We start from the raw sequence: 21719 nt of genomic DNA, 5'->3' as shown, positions 1-21719 counted from the left end.
ATTTAGCACTGAATATTCAAGCTCAACCAAAATGATGATTCTGATGGAATTTCAACACTGAATCAACGTCTCCTTGCTATCTGAAGGCCTTCCATACCGACCAATAAAATCTGATTTGAAACTTTGAGATCGAGATTGCTATAGCGCTTCTCCTCCACGCCGCGAGGTGTCAGTGTTACAGCGTCACTGCTCCTGCTCAGCGGATTTATTTCCGCAGTGAGGAAGAAGAAGCTGCTCAGTTTCCCGGACAGACGCAGTGTTAGGGAAACGTGGCCTTATGAGAGCCGGAAAGCAGCAGTTTCTGGATGAGAATCGTGTTATCGTGTTATTTACTCCACTCTCCGTCCTTCTCTCCCTCTCTTCTTCAGCTCCGGGTTTGTTTTCCTCTCGGTTCTGATCCTCTATCGCGATGGCTGATGTGGAGCAGGGTTCCGCTTTGCCGCTGGACGGCCTGAACAGCACCGAGAACGGAACCGACACTGGGAACGGAACCGCGGGCCGCTTCGTAGCTACAGCCGAGGGAACAGCGCTGGCGTACGGCAGTCTGGTGCTCATGGCCCTGCTGCCCATCTTCTTCGGAGCTCTGAGATCCGTCAGCAGCTCCAAGAGCAAGGCGAGTCCACCTTCATCACCACCACCACCATCTTAATCATCATCATCATATTTATATTATTATAATCAGAACCTTCATGATGATGATGATGATGATGATGGTTTCACAGCTGTAGGCCTGAGAGTTAAAGATGTTTTTAATCTGAGATGCGGAGAATTCTCTCTCTCTCTCTCTCTCTCTCTCTCTCTCTCTCTCTCTCTCTCTCTCCGTTATTATTTAATGAAACTGTCAGCACTTTATTCCCTTTTTATGAACTCATAAAAACCTCCATATTAAATAGGAATATTATTATTGATTCCTGTCCCTGCGCTTGGACACATTCATGCACATCACTGCACCAGATGGCAGGACGGGAGTTATTCCCTCACTTTATTCTTCCTCAGTCTTCCTCAACTCCAATCAAACACCCGATAAACTATAAAAAAAAATTACACTACAGATCCATTATAAATAAATGGTAATTATGTATTTACACAAGGCTTGGAATGAGATGTATTTAGTGATATTTGCATTAAACATGGCATTTATTTACAAGGCTCAACGTTAATTAATTCATTAGATTAGATTAAAATGACATTAATTTGAAACTAATTTAATAATGGCGCATGGAAATTCTTTCACATTGTTTCTAAACCTGATGACATGTGGCTCTACAGCGTCTGAAGGAAATATGAATATACAAGAATATGCAAATTACAGACCGTCCTCCTGTCATCGTTAGCATCACTAGCTTTAGCCGATTAGCCTGCTAGTTAATTGGCAGTAAACTAGTTCACATTAGAGAGAGGGATTTCATTTTCTAATCGATTTCATTGAAACCTCTCACGATATATATGTTACACATAATGTTGCCATGACAACCACCCTCTGACCATTGCTAACATTAGCTATGTTAGTTAGTTAGCTAGCTAGCTTAGCTGACAGGTTTTGCAGCTGAAAGTTTCCGCGTACCCAATCACCTTCTGCTAATAATTTGCATATGCATTTTGATAGCCTTATTAACATCACAGTCTGAGGTGACCTGTAGCTCCGCCCCTAATCTTTTTTTAATTAAGCATAGAGTGGATCGTTAGTAAACAGAAAATCCAACTTTTGACTGCTATAGAAACGTATAGCTAGCAGGTTAACCTTTGCAGCAATGCTAATGTAGACAGATTGTAGTAATGTCATTTTTTTTAAAAAATAAGAAATTATTAATTTAAAGGTGTATAAAGTACCACTGTGCTGTTTGTACACTAATGCTAGATAGCTGTGTTGATTATCTGTCCATCCAAACCCACGCTGTTTAACAAGTTGTGTGTCTGAAGTCCTGGTAATGAATATTCATGATGCTCCTGATATCCCACAATGCTCTGTTCGTATTAAGATCTGTGTAGTGCTGGGGAAACTTCCTCATCTTTACCGTCCTACTCCGTGTATAAGTGCAGTGCGTTTCCTCCACACGCTGTAGTGCACTACATCTCCAAACACAGAGAGCTTCAGTCATGTGACCTAAATCATCCGCTTCTTATTCTTAATTCTGAAACGCTGCAACTTTCGCACGAGTGTACACCAGCGTTTTACTTACAGGAAGTAAACACATGATTAGCTAGCTATTTTAATCATGGCGTGTATATATAACTCCATCGGACACTGATCGGTTTGTTTCTGACTTCCTGTTTGTGTGATAAAGAATAGCTACAGTAAAAAAAAAAAGTGTTAAGAACGTTAATACATCAATACCCCCTAGTGGAGATATTCTGAACTGCAGTAACAAACAAAATGCTTTTGAGAACGCGTATGAGAACTGTGTGTGTGTGTGTGTGTGTGTGTGTGTAATAGAACGCCTCAGAGATGCCTGAGACCATCACTAGCAGAGACGCTGCTCGTTTCCCCATCATCGCCAGCTGCACACTGTTCGGACTCTATCTCTTCTTCAAGGTGAGCAATGACATCATCATCTTCATCACCTGCTTATCAGGCCTAGTCCTAGAATGGGTTAAATCTTACTTAAGTGGCAGGGAATATTATGTTGCACTGGGTACACGCACCTCCAGATATCTTGTGGTGTTCCCCAAGGCTCAATGTTGGGTCCGTTTTGTTATTTAATTTATATATGCTGCCATTAGCTGGTGTAATTAATCGATATAACATCTCCTCCCATCAGTATGCAGATGACCTGCAACTCTATCTCTCACTTGCACCAGATGACTACAAGTCGATTAGCACGCTTGTAAACTGCGTAGAGAGCATAAACTTGTGGATGGCACAGATCTTTCTGCAGCTAAATAAAGACAAGACAGAGGTACTTGATGCACAGAGAAAGTTCATTATGCCATATCTGGACTCCTTGTCTCGCAAGGCTAATGACTGCGTTAAGAGTTTAGGGATCGTGTTTGACAGTAAAACAGCAGATCACCTTCGTAACACCTCTAAAGCAGGTGATGTTCTCTCCCCCACAGACAGTGAGAGACTCATGCATGCACTTCTTGCATCTAGACTCGAGTACTGCTGCAGTGTTTCGGTGGCTTACCCACGAGCTCCATTACACACTTACAAAGAGTACAGGATGCATCTGCACGAGTGCTGACCCGTACTAGACTGAAGAATCGGATCACTCCGGCACTTGCACCGCTTCACTGCCTACCCGTGTCTTACAGAACTGCGTTTAAAATCCTCTTATTTATTTTTAAACGTCTTCATGGTGCTGCTCTACACACCTGTGTAATATGATCACTAAATATCCTCCTGCTAGATCACTTACGCCATCCAACTGCAACCTGCTGGTTTTACCCAGAATGCACCTGAGACTCAGGGAGTCTGTCTTTAGTCACTGTGAGCCTAAACTGTGGACCTCTCTCCCTGACCTCCATGCAGTTCATTCACTCACCACGTTACAGTCTCTCAGCCCTCTCACTGGGGCTTTTCCTCAAACCAGTTCACTTCCATACTGGATTTTATTTGCAAGCTTTTATTTGTTTATGTAAAGCGCTTTGTAAACGTTGTTTTAAAAGGTGCTTTATAAATAAAGCTTTACTTACTCACTTCATCACCATCAACTAGGTAATAATCAAAATACATTGGGGCAGGCTGAACGGTTAAGGCTCTGGGTTACTGATCAGAAGGTCGGGGGTTCAAGCCCCAGCTCTGCCAAGCTGCCACTGTTGGGCCCTTGAGCAAGGCCCTTAACCCTCTCTGCTCCAGGGGGTGCTGTATCATAGCTGACCCTGCGCTCTGACCCCAAAAATGAATTTCGCTGTGCTGTGATGTATACGTGACCAGTAAAGGCTTCTATTAAAGAAGATTGGGTTCTACCTGTTTTACGTTAAGGTCCACAGCTGGTTCTTCCTTCCTGCAGGTTTCATCTCCAGCCAAACTCTAACACACCTGTTTTATTGATCAAGAACGTCTTAAGGTGATAATTAGATGGTCAGGTGGAGCACCGTTATGGTTGGAGCTGAAGTCTTCAGGAACGAGTTGAGGACCACTGATCTAAAGCCTGATGTGCAGAGAAATAAAAACCATGTCCATGATTACTATTATTATTATTATTATTATTATTCCGCACAGCAGTGTGTCATGATACTACTTTTTCTTGTTTTTATTTTCTAGATTTTCTCCCAGGAGTACATCAACTTACTGTTATCCATGTACTTCTTCGTACTGGGGATTTTAGCTCTGTCGCACACACTGAGGTGAGAGTGTGTGTGTGTGTGTGTGTGTGTGTGTGTGTGTGTGAGATTGATTTACACTCACTGACGGAACACTGAAGTCTGTACACATGTCCTGGTTGATAAAGTGTTGTGTTTGTGTTCAGTCCCTTCATGAGCAGGTTTCTTCCCGCTAATCTGCCGAGTAAACAGTTCCAGCTGCTCTTCACTCAGGGTTCAGGAGAGAACAGAGAAGGTGAATGTCTCTGAACATTTCTGCTGCATCCCCATTACAACAGTATCTCATAACGTGTAGGGCGTAGTCGTTCACCACAGTATCGACGTTATATCACCCAGCCCTACCTGGAAGCCCCGCCCCTTTCCCCACATCTCACGTTAGCATGCTGCGTTCGACTATACGCTACAGGTCAAAAGTTTGTGGACACCCGACTGAAATGTTTCTCATGATGTTAAAAAGCGTTTGATCTGAAGGTGTGTGATTTAAACGTGTGACATCGGTGTCGCAGACAGAAATATAACCGTGCCGACGTGTTCGTTTCTTTCATTAGAAAACAAACCGAATACATTTCTGCAAATTGTAGGCGAAAAGGGCGTCGACTTTGAAGATGCTAAAATACTGGATGATTTAGATTTATTTTGGATTTTTTATCACAGCGTAATTCCCAGAGTTCCGTTTGTGCTCCTCCAGAGTTTTAATGACTTTATTATTATTATTATTATTATTATTATTATTATTATTATTATTATAAAATGTGGAGGAAAAAAAAATAAATAATGAATGTGTCTAAACTTTTGACTGGTAGTGTGTTTTTAACTTCCTGTGCAAAAGTAAACGCGCCCTCACCTGGAAATTCCTACTCGTCGCCGCCATCTCAATTACGAGGTCAGATGAAAATGGCGGCTCGCGGCGTCCGCAGTAAACACGGCAGCGCTTCTCCGCTGTAAATGAGTTACTGTACATACACGCGTTATCTTCACGTATTAAATCTATAACACTGACTCCACGCTTCACTGTTCTGAGGTAAATATTCATCACCCTTTAGCGCGTTGCTAACTAAACACCGGCGCGGTCCTCCTGCGATGAGATTTTACTGAAAACGGGTTTTCTTTCAGAAATCGTGAACTACGAATTTGACACTAAGGATCTGATTAGTTTGGGAATCAGCAGCGTGGTGGGAGTGTGGTACATCCTGAAAAAGGTACAACACGCGCACACACACACACACACACACACACACACGTCTTCTCCCTCACATCACACATGACAGAGTTTGTAAAATAGTTTGTTTTATGTTGTATCTGTAAATCAGGAATCTCTTTGCTGTTAGCAGTGAAACGGTGTGTGTGTGTGTGTGTGTGTGTGTGTGTGTGTGAGACAGCACTGGGTGGCCAATAATCTATTTGGATTGGCGTTTGCGCTGAACGGAGTGGAGCTACTTCACCTGAATAACGTCAGTACCGGCTGCATCCTGCTGGGGGGGCTGTTCATCTACGACATCTTCTGGGTCAGTTCATCTCTCACGCTTCACATTTACACGTGTACAGTCCGAGGGGTACGGGTGAAGCAGAATTCAGGTGATGGTGATGGAGTGTGATGTGACTGTGGTGTAAGAGGAATAAACACGTGCAGGTGTTTAATATGATGTGAAATGTGTGTACAGAGCTGAGAAAGGGATTATTTTTGTTCCAGGTTTTCGGCACTAACGTGATGGTGACGGTGGCCAAGTCGTTCGAAGCTCCGATCAAACGTGAGTCAAATCCTTTATTAATTCATGCGTTACGCTTATAAAACTACAGACTTCATGAATTAATTCAGTAATCTATTAACACTGAGTGTGTGTGTGTGTGTGTGTGTGTGTGTGCGCGCACCGCTCCTGCAGTGGTTTTCCCTCAGGACCTGCTGGAGAAAGGACTGAATGCCAGTAACTTTGCCATGCTGGGACTCGGAGACATCGTTATTCCAGGTACAGGTTAAATTAGAGGAGCAGGTTAAAGACCATACTGCAGGTGTGTTTCAGCTCTCACCTGCCCCCTAGTGGACAGAGCTGTTACTCCTGCAGGTGTATAAAAGGTACGCAGGTGTGGAACACGCTGCTTCATGTCGTAGCAGAAGTGTCCTCATGTTCCACTTTTATGTGAAGATGAATTCTCCAGCTTAGACATATTTCTGGATCAACATCCTGTGCCATGATGTCACATCCTGTTTACACTGATACACTGAGCATTTCATCACAAAGACACTAAACTGGTGTTATTGATGATTTTAATACACGCGTATCAGCACTGTTTAAGCTAATAGTGTGTGTGTGTTTGGTTATTTATTTAAATAAAAACTATTGGTGCGGAATAATGTTCTGTGATTGTTTCCCCATGTGGTGAAATATTAAAGTAAAAATGTAAATGTAATAAGTGTGTTAAAGGTGAGAGTGAGAGATGGGATGAGGGAGGGAGAGAGTGAGAGATGGATGAGGGAGGGAGAGAGAGTGAGAGATGGGACGAGGGAGGGAGAGAGAGTGAGAGATGGGACGAGGGAGGGAGAGAGAGTGAGAGATGGGACGAGGGAGGGAGAGAGTGAGAGATGGGACGAGGGAGGGAGAGAGTGAGAGATGGGACGAGGGAGGGAGAGAGTGAGAGATGGGACGAGGGAGGGAGAGAGAGTGAGAGATGGGACGAGGGAGGGAGAGAGAGTGAGAGATGGGACGAGGGAGGGAGAGAGAGGGAGAGATGGGACGAGGGAGGGAGAGAGAGAGAGGGAGAGATGGGACGAGGGAGGGAGAGAGAGAGAGGGAGAGATGGGACGAGGGAGGGAGAGAGAGAGAGGGAGAGAGATGGGACGAGGGAGGGAGAGAGAGAGAGGGAGAGATGGGACGAGGGAGGGAGAGAGAGAGAGGGAGAGATGGGACGAGGGAGGGAGAGAGAGAGAGGGAGAGATGGGACGAGGGAGGGAGAGAGAGAGAGGGAGAGATGGGACGAGGGAGGGAGAGAGAGAGAGGGAGAGATGGGACGAGGGAGGGAGAGAGAGAGAGGGAGAGATGGGACGAGGGAGGGAGAGAGAGAGAGGGAGAGATGGGACGAGGGAGGGAGAGAGAGAGAGGGAGAGATGGGACGAGGGAGGGAGAGAGAGAGAGGGAGAGATGGGACGAGGGAGGGAGAGAGAGAGAGGGAGAGATGGGACGAGGGAGGGAGAGAGAGAGAGGGAGAGATGGGACGAGGGAGGGAGAGAGAGAGAGGGAGAGATGGGACGAGGGAGGGAGAGAGAGAGAGGGAGAGATGGGACGAGGGAGGGAGAGAGAGAGAGGGAGAGATGGGACGAGGGAGGGAGAGAGAGAGAGGGAGAGATGGGACGAGGGAGGGAGAGAGAGAGAGGGAGAGATGGGACGAGGGAGGGAGAGAGAGAGAGGGAGAGATGGGACGAGGGAGGGAGAGAGAGAGAGGGAGAGATGGGACGAGGGAGGGAGAGAGAGAGAGAGGGAGAGATGGGACGAGGGAGGGAGAGAGAGAGAGGGAGAGATGGGACGAGGGAGGGGAGAGAGAGAGGAGGGAGAGATGGGACGAGGGAGGGAGAGAGAGAGAGGGAGAGATGGGACGAGGGAGGGAGAGAGAGAGAGGGAGAGATGGGACGAGGGAGGGAGAGAGAGAGAGGGAGAGATGGGGACGAGGGAGGGAGAGAGAGAGAGGGAGAGATGGGACGAGGGAGGGAGAGAGAGAGAGGGAGAGATGGGACGAGGGAGGGAGAGAGAGAGAGGGAGAGATGGGACGAGGGAGGGAGAGAGAGAGAGGGAGAGATGGGACGAGGGAGGGAGAGAGAGAGAGGGAGAGATGGGACGAGGGAGGGAGAGAGAGAGAGGGAGAGATGGGACGAGGGAGGGAGAGAGAGAGAGGGAGAGATGGGACGAGGGAGGGAGAGAGAGAGAGGGAGAGATGGGACGAGGGAGGGAGAGAGAGAGAGGGAGAGATGGGACGAGGGGAGGGGAGAGAGAGAGAGGGGAGAGATGGGACGAGGGAGGGAGAGAGAGAGAGGGAGAGATGGGACGAGGGAGGGAGAGAGAGAGAGGGAGAGATGGGACGAGGGAGGGGAGAGAGAGAGAGGGAGAGATGGGACGAGGGAGGGAGAGAGAGAGAGGGAGAGATGGGACGAGGGAGGGAGAGAGAGAGAGGGAGAGATGGGACGAGGGAGGGAGAGAGAGAGAGGGAGAGATGGGACGAGGGAGGGAGAGAGAGAGAGAGGGAGAGATGGGACGAGGGAGGGAGAGAGAGAGAGGGAGAGATGGGACGAGGGAGGGAGAGAGAGAGAGGGAGAGATGGGACGAGGGAGGGAGAGAGAGAGAGGGAGAGATGGGACGAGGGAGGGAGGAGAGAGAGAGAGGGAGAGATGGGACGAGGGAGGGAGAGAGAGAGAGGGAGAGATGGGACGAGGGAGGGAGAGAGAGAGAGGGGAGAGATGGGACGAGGGAGGGAGAGAGAGAGAGAGGGAGAGATGGGACGAGGGAGGGAGAGAGAGAGAGGGAGAGATGGGACGAGGGAGGGAGAGAGAGAGAGGGAGAGATGGGACGAGGGAGGGAGAGAGAGAGAGGGAGAGATGGGACGAGGGAGGGAGAGAGAGAGAGGGAGAGATGGGACGAGGGAGGGAGAGAGAGAGAGGGAGAGATGGGACGAGGGAGGGAGAGAGAGAGAGGGAGAGATGGGACGAGGGAGGGAGAGAGAGAGAGGGAGAGATGGGACGAGGGAGGGAGAGAGAGAGAGGGAGAGATGGGACGAGGGAGGGAGAGAGAGAGAGGGAGAGATGGGACGAGGGAGGGAGAGAGAGAGAGGGAGAGATGGGACGAGGGAGGGAGAGAGAGAGAGGGAGAGATGGGACGAGGGAGGGAGAGAGAGAGAGGGAGAGATGGGACGAGGGAGGGAGAGAGAGAGAGGGAGAGATGGGACGAGGGAGGGAGAGAGAGAGAGGGAGAGATGGGACGAGGGAGGGAGAGAGAGAGAGGGGAGAGATGGGACGAGGGAGGGAGAGAGAGAGAGGGAGAGATGGGACGAGGGAGGGAGAGAGAGAGAGGGAGAGATGGGACGAGGGAGGGAGAGAGAGAGAGGGAGAGATGGGACGAGGGAGGGAGAGAGAGAGAGGGAGAGATGGGACGAGGGAGGGAGAGAGAGAGAGGGAGAGATGGGACGAGGGAGGGAGAGAGAGAGAGGGAGAGATGGGACGAGGGAGGGAGAGAGAGAGAGGGAGAGATGGGACGAGGGAGGGAGAGAGAGAGAGGGAGAGATGGGACGAGGGAGGGAGAGAGAGGAGAGGGAGAGATGGGACGAGGGAGGGAGAGAGAGAGAGGGAGAGATGGGACGAGGGAGGGAGAGAGAGAGAGGGAGAGATGGGACGAGGGAGGGAGAGAGAGAGAGGGAGAGATGGGACGAGGGAGGGAGAGAGAGAGAGGGAGAGATGGGACGAGGGAGGGAGAGAGAGAGAGGGAGAGATGGGACGAGGGAGGGAGAGAGAGAGAGGGAGAGATGGGACGAGGGAGGGAGAGAGAGAGAGGGAGAGATGGGACGAGGGAGGGAGAGAGAGAGAGGGAGAGATGGGACGAGGGAGGGAGAGAGAGAGAGGGAGAGATGGGACGAGGGAGGGAGAGAGAGAGAGGGAGAGATGGGACGAGGGAGGGAGAGAGAGAGAGGGAGAGATGGGACGAGGGAGGGAGAGAGAGAGAGGGAGAGATGGGACGAGGGAGGGAGAGAGAGAGAGAGGGAGAGATGGGACGAGGGAGGGAGAGAGAGAGAGGGAGAGATGGGACGAGGGAGGGAGAGAGAGAGAGGGAGAGATGGGACGAGGGAGGGAGAGAGAGAGAGGGAGAGATGGGACGAGGGAGGGAGAGAGAGAGAGGGAGAGATGGGACGAGGGAGGGAGAGAGAGAGAGGGAGAGATGGGACGAGGGAGGGAGAGAGAGAGAGGGAGAGATGGGACGAGGGAGGGAGAGAGAGAGAGGGAGAGATGGGACGAGGGAGGGAGAGAGAGAGAGGGAGAGATGGGACGAGGGAGGGAGAGAGAGAGAGGGAGAGATGGGACGAGGGAGGGAGAGAGAGAGAGGGAGAGATGGGACGAGGGAGGGAGAGAGAGAGAGGGAGAGATGGGACGAGGGAGGGAGAGAGAGAGAGGGAGAGATGGGACGAGGGAGGGAGAGAGAGAGAGGGAGAGATGGGACGAGGGAGGGAGAGAGAGAGAGGGGAGAGATGGGACGAGGGAGGGAGAGAGAGAGAGGGAGAGATGGGACGAGGGAGGGAGAGAGAGAGAGGGAGAGATGGGACGAGGGAGGGAGAGAGAGAGAGGGAGAGATGGGACGAGGGAAGGGAGAGAGAGAGAGGGAGAGATGGGACGAGGGAGGGAGAGAGAGAGAGAGGGAGAGATGGGACGAGGGAGGGAGAGAGAGAGAGGGAGAGATGGGACGAGGGAGGGGAGAGAGAGAGAGGGAGAGATGGGACGAGGGAGGGAGAGAGAGAGAGGGAGAGATGGGACGAGGGAGGGAGAGAGAGAGAGGGAGAGATGGGACGAGGGAGGGAGAGAGAGAGAGGGAGAGATGGGACGAGGGAGGGAGAGAGAGAGAGGGAGAGATGGGACGAGGGAGGGAGAGAGAGAGAGGGAGAGATGGGACGAGGGAGGGAGAGAGAGAGAGGGAGAGATGGGACGAGGGAGGGAGGAGAGAGAGAGGGAGAGATGGGACGAGGGAGGGAGAGAGAGAGAGGGAGAGATGGGACGAGGGAGGGAGAGAGAGAGAGGGAGAGATGGGACGAGGGAGGGAGAGAGAGAGAGGGAGAGATGGGACGAGGGAGGGAGGAGAGAGAGAGGGAGAGATGGGACGAGGGAGGGAGAGAGAGAGAGGGAGAGATGGGACGAGGGAGGGAGAGAGAGAGAGGGAGAGATGGGACGAGGGAGGGAGAGAGAGAGAGGGAGAGATGGGACGAGGGAGGGAGAGAGAGAGAGGGAGAGATGGGACGAGGGAGGGAGAGAGAGAGAGGGGAGAGATGGGACGAGGGAGGGAGAGAGAGAGAGGGAGAGATGGGACGAGGGAGGGAGAGAGAGAGAGGGAGAGATGGGACGAGGGAGGGAGAGAGAGAGAGGGAGAGATGGGACGAGGGAGGGAGAGAGAGAGAGGGAGAGATGGGACGAGGGGAGGGGAGGAGAGAGAGAGGGAGAGATGGGACGAGGGAGGGAGAGAGAGAGAGGGAGAGATGGGACGAGGGAGGGAGAGAGAGAGAGGGAGAGATGGGACGAGGGAGGGAGAGAGAGAGAGGGAGAGATGGGACGAGGGAGGGAGAGAGAGAGAGGGAGAGATGGGACGAGGGAGGGAGAGAGAGAGAGGGAGAGATGGGACGAGGGAGGGAGAGAGAGAGGGAGAGATGGGACGAGGGAGGGAGAGAGAGAGGGGAGAGATGGGACGAGGGAGGGAGAGAGAGAGAGGGAGAGATGGGACGAGGGAGGGAGAGAGAGTGAGGGAGAGATGGGACGAGGGAGGGAGAGAGAGAGAGGGAGAGAGGGGACGAGGGAGGGAGAGAGAGTGAGGGAGAGATGGGACGAGGGAGGGAGAGAGAGTGAGGGAGAGATGGGACGAGGGAGGGAGAGAGAGAGAGGGAGAGATGGGACGAGGGAGGGAGAGAGAGAGAGGGAGAGATGGGACGAGGGAGGGAGAGATGGGACGAGGGAGGGAGAGAGAGAGAGGGAGAGATGGGACGAGGGAGGGAGAGAGAGTGAGGGAGAGATGGGACGAGGGAGGGAGAGAGAGTGAGGGAGAGATGGGACGAGGGAGGGAGAGAGAGAGAGGGAGAGATGGGACGAGGGAGGGAGAGAGAGAGAGGGAGAGATGGGACGAGGGAGGGAGAGAGAGTGAGGGAGAGATGGGACGAGGGAGGGAGAGATGGGACGAGGGAGGGAGAGAGAGAGAGGGAGAGATGGGACGAGGGAGGGAGAGAGAGTGAGGGAGAGATGGGACGAGGGAGGGAGAGAGAGTGAGGGAGAGATGGGACGAGGGAGGGAGAGAGAGAGAGGGAGAGATGGGACGAGGGAGGGAGAGAGAGAGAGGGAGAGATGGGACGAGGGAGGGAGAGATGGGACGAGGGAGGGAGAGATGGGACGAGGGAGGGAGAGATGGGACGAGGGAGGGAGAGAGAGAGAGGGAGAGATGGGACGAGGGAGGGAGAGAGAGTGAGGGAGAGATGGGACGAGGGAGGGAGAGAGAGAGAGGGAGAGATGGGACGAGGGAGGGAGAGAGAGAGAGGGAGAGATGGGACGAGGGAGGGAGAGAGAGTGAGGGAGAGATGGGACGAGGGAGGGAGAGATGGGACGAGGGAGGGAGAGAGAGAGAGGGAGAGATGGGACGAGGGAGGGAGAGATGGGACGAGGGAGGGAGAGATGGGACGAGGGAGGGAGAGAGAGAGAGGGAGAGATGGGACGAGGGAGGGAGAGAGAGTGAGGGAGAGATGGGACGAGGGAGGGAGAGATGGGACGAGGGAGGGAGAGAGAGAGAGGGAGAGATGGGACGAGGGAGGGAGAGATGGGACGAGGGAGGGAGAGAGAGAGAGGGAGAGATGGGACGAGGGAGGGAGAGAGAGGGAGAGATGGGACGAGGGAGGGAGAGAGAGGGAGAGATGGGACGAGGGAGGGAGAGAGAGAGAGGGAGAGATGGGACGAGGGAGGGAGAGAGAGAGAGGGAGAGATGGGACGAGGGAGGGAGAGAGAGGGAGAGATGGGACGAGGGAGGGAGAGAGAGAGAGGGAGAGATGGGACGAGGGAGGGAGAGAGAGAGAGGGAGAGATGGGACGAGGGAGGGAGAGAGAGTGAGGGAGAGATGGGACGAGGGAGGGAGAGAGAGAGAGGAGAGATGACGAGGGAGGGAGAGATGGGACGAGGGAGGGAGAGAGAGAGAGGGAGAGATGGGACGAGGGAGGGAGAGAGAGAGAGGGAGAGATGGGACGAGGGAGGGAGAGAGAGAGAGGGAGAGATGGGACGAGGGAGGGAGAGAGAGAGAGGGAGAGATGGGACGAGGGAGGGAGAGAGAGAGAGGGAGAGATGGGACGAGGGAGGGAGAGAGAGAGAGGGAGAGATGGGACGAGGGAGGGAGAGAGAGAGAGGGAGAGATGGGACGAGGGAGGGAGAGAGAGAGAGGGAGAGATGGGACGAGGGAGGGAGAGAGAGAGAGGGAGAGATGGGACGAGGGAGGGAGAGAGAGAGAGGGAGAGATGGGACGAGGGAGGGAGAGAGAGAGAGGGAGAGATGGGACGAGGGAGGGAGAGAGAGGGGAGAGATGGGACGAGGGAGGGAGGGAGAGAGAGGGAGAGATGGGACGAGGGAGGGAGAGAGAGAGAGGGAGAGATGGGACGAGGGAGGGAGAGAGAGAGAGGGAGAGATGGGACGAGGGAGGGAGAGAGAGAGAGGGAGAGATGGGACGAGGGAGGGAGAGAGAGAGAGGGAGAGATGGGACGAGGGAGGGAGAGAGAGAGGGAGAGATGGGACGAGGGAGGGAGAGAGAGAGAGGGAGAGATGGGACGAGGGAGGGAGAGAGAGAGAGGGAGAGATGGGACGAGGGAGGGAGAGAGAGAGAGGGAGAGATGGGACGAGGGAGGGAGAGAGAGAGAGGGAGAGATGGGACGAGGGAGGGAGAGAGAGAGAGGGAGAGATGGGACGAGGGAGGGAGAGAGAGAGAGGGAGAGATGGGACGAGGGAGGGAGAGAGTGAGAGATGGGACGAGGGAGGGAGAGAGAGTGAGAGATGGGACGAGGGAGAGAGAGAGAGTGAGAGATGGGACGAGGGAAAGAGAGAGAGTGAGAGATGGGACGAGGGAGGGAGAGAGAGAGAGGGAGAGATGGGACGAGGGAGGGAGAGAGAGAGAGGGAGAGATGGGACGAGGGAGGGAGAGAGAGAGAGGGAGAGATGGGACGAGGGAGGGAGAGAGAGAGAGGGAGAGATGGGACGAGGGAGGGAGAGAGAGAGGGAGAGATGGGACGAGGGAGGGAGAGAGAGTGAGAGATGGGACGAGGGAGGGAGAGAGAGTGAGAGATGGGACGAGGGAGGGAGAGAGAGTGAGAGATGGGACGAGGGAGGGAGAGAGAGTGAGAGATGGGACGAGGGAGGGAGAGAGTGAGAGATGGGACGAGGGAGGGAGAGAGAGTGAGAGATGGGACGAGGGAGAGAGAGAGAGTGAGAGATGGGACGAGGGAAAGAGAGAGAGTGAGAGATGGGATGAGGGAGGGAGAGATTTAATAAATGATCTGACTGAAGGTTGAAATGGTATCTGTGTTCTCAGGTATCTTCATCGCTCTGCTTCTGCGTTTTGATGTCAGGTACAGTTCCTCACTTCCTCTCTGTACACACACACACACACACACACACACACACACACAATCACTCCTAACACACACCACATCACTCCTAACACACATCACTCCTAACACACACACACACACACACACACACACACACACACACACACACACACACATCACATCACTCCTAACACACACACACACACATCACTCCTAACACACACGCATCACTCCACTCCTAACACACACCACATCACTCCTAACACACACACACACATCACTCCACTCCTAACACACACACACCACATCACATCACTCCTAACACACACACACACGCATCACTAACACACACAATCTTAGTGTTTTCTCTCTCGCTCCATCCCCCTCTCTCTCAGTTTGAAGAAGAACACACGCACGTATTTCTACACCAGCTTCCTGGCCTACATCTTTGGCCTCGGCCTCACCATCTTCGTCATGCACACGTTCAAGCACGCCCAGGTGAGAGACCGACACACACACACACACACACACACACACACACACACACACACACACAGGTACAGGTGACAGTGTGTGTACTGATGAGGTGTGTGTATTTCCCAGCCTGCTTTGCTGTACCTGGTCCCGGTGTGTGTGGGCTTCCCGGTGTTTGTGGCTCTGTTGAAAGGAGAGCTGACGGAGATGTTCAGGTAACGCCTCAGTTTATTTCTCTACACACTGTAGGTAGGGTGATGGGCGTGGCTAGATGATGGGTGTGGCCAGGTCAGGAGACAAACGCACAGGAATTCATTAATAAAGCAGAGAAGCTGATCTGAAGATAGACTTTCAGCTCAGTGATGGTTACTAGGGCCTAGTGATGGTTACCGCGGCAACAGTGAAGCCATGACCTTCAGAACGGACACGCACCGCTCAACGACTGTTTCCATGGCTGCGGTGAGGGGAGGAGTTTGGCGTGGCTCACGCATCGTGACTGATTTATAACTTCTGTTCCAGTGCTTTAAATAAACAGCAGTTTTTTTTATTATTTTCTGACACCACGTAGTTTTACACCTGATGATGAGAATTTATCTTTTCTTATTTTATATATATATATGTATGTATATAAAATATTTTAAAGCTTGTTGAAGGCGGAAAACAGAAAAGATGAGATGCTTATTGGATCCCACTGAGAACATCTGAAGACATTTGGGTTTGAGATCAGAAGATGAATGAGACGATATCACATTTCCTGGTATTTACATCTAGACGTGTTAAATAACCTTTTGTATCAGAACACACAATATTTAAGTGAGCAAAAGTATCGGAACAGATCAGTCTTGAAGTGAATAACAGGTAATATTTGGTTTGGTTTCCTTTACTCGCAGTAACTGCATCACTCCTGCGACTCACTGACACCAAACTGCTGGTTCTTCTTCTGTGAAGCTTCTCCAGGTTTCTCCTGCAGCTTCTTTCAGGTGTTGTTTGTTTCGGGGGGGGTTTCTCTCTTCAGTCTCCTCTTCAGGAGGTGAGACGCTGATCAGTTGGGTGAAGGTCTGGTGATGGACGTGTCCAGTCTAGAACCTTCCACTTTCCCCCTGATGAAGTCCTGTGTTGAGGTGGAAGTGTGTTTTGGATCGTTGTCTCGCTGCATGATGAAGTTCCTCCTGATTCATTCGGATGCGTTTCTCTGTAAATTATCAGACAGGATGTTCCTGTAGACTTCTGAATTCATCCTGCTTTACATCTTGTGGTACGGCCTCTATAGTTCTGCTCTCGAAGTCTTCTCCGAACGGTGGATTGTGACCTTCACCCCTGTCCTTTGGAGGATGTTGGTGATGTCACAGTCTGTTGTTTTTGGGTTTTTCTTCACAGCTTTCACAATGTTTCCATCATCAGCTGTTGTAGTTTTCCTTGGCCGACCCGTTCGGTGTCTGTTCCTCAGTACACCAGCGGTTTATTTCTTTTTCAGGACATTCCAAATTGTCGTGTTGGATATACCCGATGCTTGTGCAGTTTCTCTGACAGGGATGTCACAATACCAAAAATCTAGTAGTCGGTACCGATACTGGGTACCAAAGTCGATACCACGGTGTGGTATAAAAATAAAATGAAAAAAAATGAATTAAAAACTCCTGGAGGACATCCTCCTCTGGCTGATGCTGGGAGTGGGGGGGAGTTAGTTATCAAACACTGTCTGATAATGAGTGGAGGCTACAGTGAAGGTGTGCACTCCTATATATACACACACACACACACACACACCTTATACTCTGAATGTAAGCATTAGTTTAAATGCACTGATTTGGTGGCAGGATAAAACGATTTATTAAAAGCATGAACATGTGAATAATTATGAGTGACATGAGGCTACATGTGTCTGACAGGACCGGGCTGAATGGAGATGCATGGAGGTCCATGAGGAGGTAGTTCATCACACTGCAATGCGTTAGTGTCGTTAACAAATACCTGTCTATCGCTAACATTACATGGAGCGTAACGTTCGCTGGTTTCATGCCACAATGCAGCTGTCTCAAACAAACATAATATAGGACCGTCTTTCAGGTGCTTCACCAAATTCCAGGTGTTTCCTCGCTGTGTCTGAAATGAACGATAGCATCGGTTGCACACCGGAAACCGATACGAGCTTTCCTCTCTTTTCCTCTCAGCGATTCGGGGCGGAGCTAAACTTGTTAAACTAAGCTAATCTTCTGTAGTGTTTCCCGTGTGCTTGTCGTTGTTCTTCTTCTTCACCACTTGTGGACCGGCTAAAACACTTGCGCGTATTTGCTGCCCCCATCAGGTCTGGAAGAATTGCAACCTCAGTACCTCCATTAAAATCTGTTCCAACGCAGCTCCAGAAAAACAAGTACCGTCACGTTTTAAGAATGTTGGTACCGACTTGGAACCGAAGTATCGGTTCTCGTGACTAGGGATGTCTCTGATGGATTTTCCCTCTTTTCTCAGCTTGAAAATAGCTTGTTTTTCTCCCATAGTCAGCTCTCTGATCTTCATGTTGGTTTATCCTTTTTAACAACAAATGCAGTCTTCACAGGTGAAACCGAAGGCTTAAACCAAGAGTAGGTGTTCAGAGCTATGTGTTGTTTAAACAATCAATTAAACAATCTGGGCAACAAGAAACATCGCAGTCACGTGTTCCAATATTTTTGATCACTTGAAAAAATGGGTGGGTTCAAACAAAGGGTGCCAAAAGTTGTTTAACACGTCTGGATATAAATATGAGGAAATGAAAGCTGAAATTCTCTTCATCTTTTGATCTCAAACCCAAATGTCTTCAGTGTACAGTGGAAACAATAGACTTGGCCTCGCTGTTCCAATACTTTCGGAGGGGACTGTGTATCTGAGGCATGTCAGTGACTTGTGAATGTTTTAACGTTCTATTTCCTCGTAGAGTGCATTGTAGATTTATATACTCTGTGATATTAGCGTTTCAGCGATGATTAAATGTGAACAGCTTCTCACTTTCCCTCTCTAAAGAGCTGCTTTTCTCTTTTCCTGTGTTTCTCTCTGTCCTGTGTTTTCTGTTCTTTATTTACGTTCGTCTCTTTCCTTCGCTCGGACGCGTAGTTACGAGTCGTCAGATGAGGTGTTGCCCCACACCCCGCGTCTCACCCACTTTCCCACCGTCTCCGGTTCTCCCGCCAGCCTGGCCAACTCCATGCAGAGCCCGTTAAGCTCCTCCCCCCGCCGCCGCCGCCGCCACCACGCCCTCTCCACCTTTTAATCTGGCCAGGTACGGCCCTAAACCCCGCCCCCGCACGCCCCAATAATATCTGTGACGTCTCTGTCCCAGCTGCTTCCATCACACCCTGCTTTCACACTGAAGGAAAGCTCCGCCAGTTAGCATGCGCTGTAATGCTAACTGACTCCTAATGGCTGTGAGTCATCATTAGCCGTCTTAGCTAGCTTTAACGATGCAAAAATAATCAAAGTCAAAATTCTGCCTCATCCTTAGATTTCTTTGCGTCATGACACTCACCCATGCTGTAGCGTGTAGATAAAGTGCACTTTCATATTTTAATGCCACATGGACAAGCGGCATTAAGTGGCATCCATCTTAATCTGAAACTGGGGCCCGGGTCTGATGATGGGAACTGGACGTGCCCATATTTGCTCTGGACATGCCCCCTTATTAAATATTATACCAGTTCAGTGATGGAGAAACTTCAGTGGTATGGTCCGTGGTACAGACTGTAAACATTTTGTCTGATTTGTCTGACAGGAAGTGTGTGCATGAGGGAAGATCATTTCTGTAGCTGTCAATCATCTAGTCAGCCACGCCCTTTATAAATATCCTGAAATGTGAAGGGAACTCTCAGGACTGATGGCACATAAGTGCTGGGAAAAAATGTGCTAGGTGTGTAACTTAAATATAAATAAAGTTTCTCTGCTCTGTCTGGTTAGTTCTCTGAATGTGGGCGGGGTTATAAATGGGCCTGGTTAGTTCTCAATGTGGGCGGGGTTACAAACATTTGTGTGAACTGCGGCCACTAGAGGGCGTCTGAGACTCACGCCGTCCGTGCAGACGGACATGGCTGTAAATGCTGAGATTTCTCAGTGATCAGAGTACAGCGTGTTAAGTGGAGGTTGAGGAACAGGGTGAAGGTGTGCATCAGTTCATTAACCAGCTGCAAGTGTGTCAGTTAGAAACCGGAGGAGGGAAACAGGTTCTCTCACCTGGACAGGTACATCCTGCTGTCATCAGATCCATCACGGCTTCAGCAATCTGCGTCTCTGTTCATAAACACGGAGTTTCTCTTGGATTAAATCTCATTATAAAATATAACTCCAAGGAAATGATATAAAGTGTGTGTGCAAAGCTGTCGTTAGAGAAAGCTGTCGTTAGAGAAAGCTGTCGTTAGAGAAAGCTGTCGTTAGAGAAAGCTGTCGTTAGAGAAAGCTGTTATTAACAGGTTATTAAGGTTCATAAAGGATACAGAAAAGCTGAAAAGGAGTTCAACACTTTACAGTTGTGGATGTTAAAGCTGCAGAAAGCCTCGCTGTCTCTCTCACACTCTCTCTCACTTATACATACACACTCTCTCTCACATACACACACACACACACACACACACACACACACACACATTCTCACTCACTCACATACTCTCTCTCTCTCTCTCTCTCTCTCACTCACTCATACAGTGTTCATTACTTACTGCACATGAAATAGCCTGCATATGCATATCTACGCTAATGTTTGCCAACTAGATTATCTCTCTAACTAACCCCTTGTCATTGTGGTGTGTATGGTGCTATAGGTGCAGCACATGATGCAGTCACCATGGCAACATGAGGCTGTATGCTGTCACCTTGACAACAGCAGCATATAAACACAGCATCGTCATTGCCCTGCTTTACTGCATCACACCCAATACTGATCTCTCGCTCTCGCTCTCTCTCTCTCTCTCTCAGGTATGAAGAATCTCCCCCCGAATCAGAGGCGTCAACTAAAGAAGAAATAAAAACAGAATCCGATAAAGACAAATAAATCTGAAGGAAAGCATCACGTCCCATCCTCCGTCACGTCCCCTCATTCCCCACCGCTGTATTTCCAGGTTTTGCCAACAGGGGCCAGCAGATTCTCTCGCACTCTCGTCCCCTCTTTTCCCAGTGTGTCATGGTGTTCTCCGCGGAGGTGGACGTGTGGACGTTCTCTAACTGGATAAAAGACGACTGCCTGTATTTTTTTTTTCTTCTTTGCATTTTCTAAATGGTTGTAAAACGTACAACAGCTTTACTTTGTGCCTGTATTTTCTCTCTCTCTCTCTCTCATTTATCCCATTTGTATTTGAAATTATTTGACATTAATTTTATTTTATTGGCTGTTTTGCGTTAGGGCCAGGATTTTACAGTGAGGGGCAGGAGCACAGAGTTTGTCAGATTTTTGAGTTTTAAGGAAGCAGTGAAGTCAGAAGTAAAATGTCCGCCGTGTCTCTCTACCCCGAATGTTTTCGCTCAGTCGAGACGTGTTCCGTGTCTGACCTGTTACTGATCAGGTGATGGAAGTCTGTGTCACCTGAAATCTTCACTTTAGCGAACATCATCCATCTGCACCATGTCATTTCTAACCAGATCATGTTTAAAGTCAGAGTTCGCATTCTTTCTTTTCTTTTTTTTTTTTTATCTGGGGGGTGGGGTCTATGGGAGGGGCGGAGCTTGATGACATGATGGCAGCCTCCATAGTGTTTCAGATGCAGTGTTGTGCCACACAGCGAAGTTTCGATCTTGTTTACATCAGCACGTCTGTGTGGAGAGAGTTTTTTTTGGTGAAGATGACTTCTACTGATCAAACTCCAGGCCAGAAACATCTCCTCTGATCGAATACGTTTGAATTAAACAGAATTAACATCTATATTTGCAGAAGTGATAAGTTTGTGTATTTATTGATTGATTGATTGATTGATGTCTGTAACTGAACACACATTTTTATATTTTATAAAATCACCAGCACAGGGACCAACATCTACGTTTCTGGCCCTTTAAGCAAGAAAACAACAGCTCTTTCTGCTGGTGATTTATTTACACAATACAGTATGACCTGCAGCAGAAAAAGAGCTGTTTGACCCCGAGCTGTTTGACCCCGAGCGGCCTCTGATTGTGGCAGATTTCCTCAGTGACAGTGGACATGTGATCACGTGCGTGTCTGTGAAGATCGGATCCCCGGAGTTCAGTAACGTGGCGTCGTTTCACACGTGTCCTGTACGTTTCTTCTTTTTCTCCTGATTGTGCAAGTTAACAGTTAAAGCTTCTTCGAGGAGCATAAAGTCATGCTCGTGGTTTTTTTTTTATTTTTTATCCGCAATAAATTGTGGTTTTTACCGCTATAGTGAAGCATGCCACGTGTCTGTGCATTTTTTATATATGAACTAATAAATAAGGAATTACACGTCCATAACAGTCACCGCTGTATTCACAGGAGCACGCGTCCTTCACGCAGCTTCGTTGTGATTTAGATAACATGAATATTTACAAGTCATTTAAACATGATGAAGCTTCATTAACGTTCATAATCTCAGTGTAATAGCGTGTCAGTGGTGTGGTTGAGAAATGAAAGCTGGAGTTCAAATATACTGTACAAGTGCAAAGTTATTACATCATACATCAGGAGAGCCAATCATATTCCTATATGCAAATGTCTCCTGTGCTTACTGGGCTGG

General features: G+C 50.1%; 1 protein-coding gene across 6 annotated transcripts; it reads left to right on the top strand.

Moving 5' to 3' along the window:
- The first annotated feature begins 213 nt into the window (after positions 1-213).
- On the top strand, positions 214-21398 carry hm13 (histocompatibility (minor) 13). 6 transcript variants are annotated; one of them, XM_053643780.1, is made up of 13 exons: positions 215-613; positions 2435-2533; positions 2760-2897; positions 4205-4287; positions 4410-4498; positions 5377-5462; positions 5643-5768; positions 5954-6011; positions 6144-6227; positions 14544-14580; positions 14958-15060; positions 15166-15251; positions 19975-21398. In XM_053643780.1, exons 1-13 carry the CDS (start codon positions 410-412, stop codon positions 20048-20050), a joined length of 1269 nt encoding a protein of 422 aa, XP_053499755.1. In that variant the 5' UTR covers positions 215-409; the 3' UTR covers positions 20051-21398. The 6 variants fall into 6 exon arrangements, with proteins under 6 accessions (XP_053499760.1, XP_053499755.1, XP_053499756.1 ...); XM_053643782.1 differs by lacking the exon at positions 215-613 and adding an exon at positions 2141-2252; XM_053643785.1 differs by lacking the exons at positions 2760-2897; positions 19975-21398 and adding an exon at positions 18127-18572 and having other exon boundaries at positions 214-613.
- The last annotated feature ends 321 nt before the right edge of the window (positions 21399-21719 follow it).

This window comes from Ictalurus furcatus, chromosome 15 (genome assembly GCF_023375685.1).
Source record: "Ictalurus furcatus strain D&B chromosome 15, Billie_1.0, whole genome shotgun sequence".
Classification (NCBI taxonomy): domain Eukaryota; kingdom Metazoa; phylum Chordata; class Actinopteri; order Siluriformes; family Ictaluridae; genus Ictalurus; species Ictalurus furcatus.
This window is presented reverse-complemented; position numbering and strand designations above follow the sequence as displayed.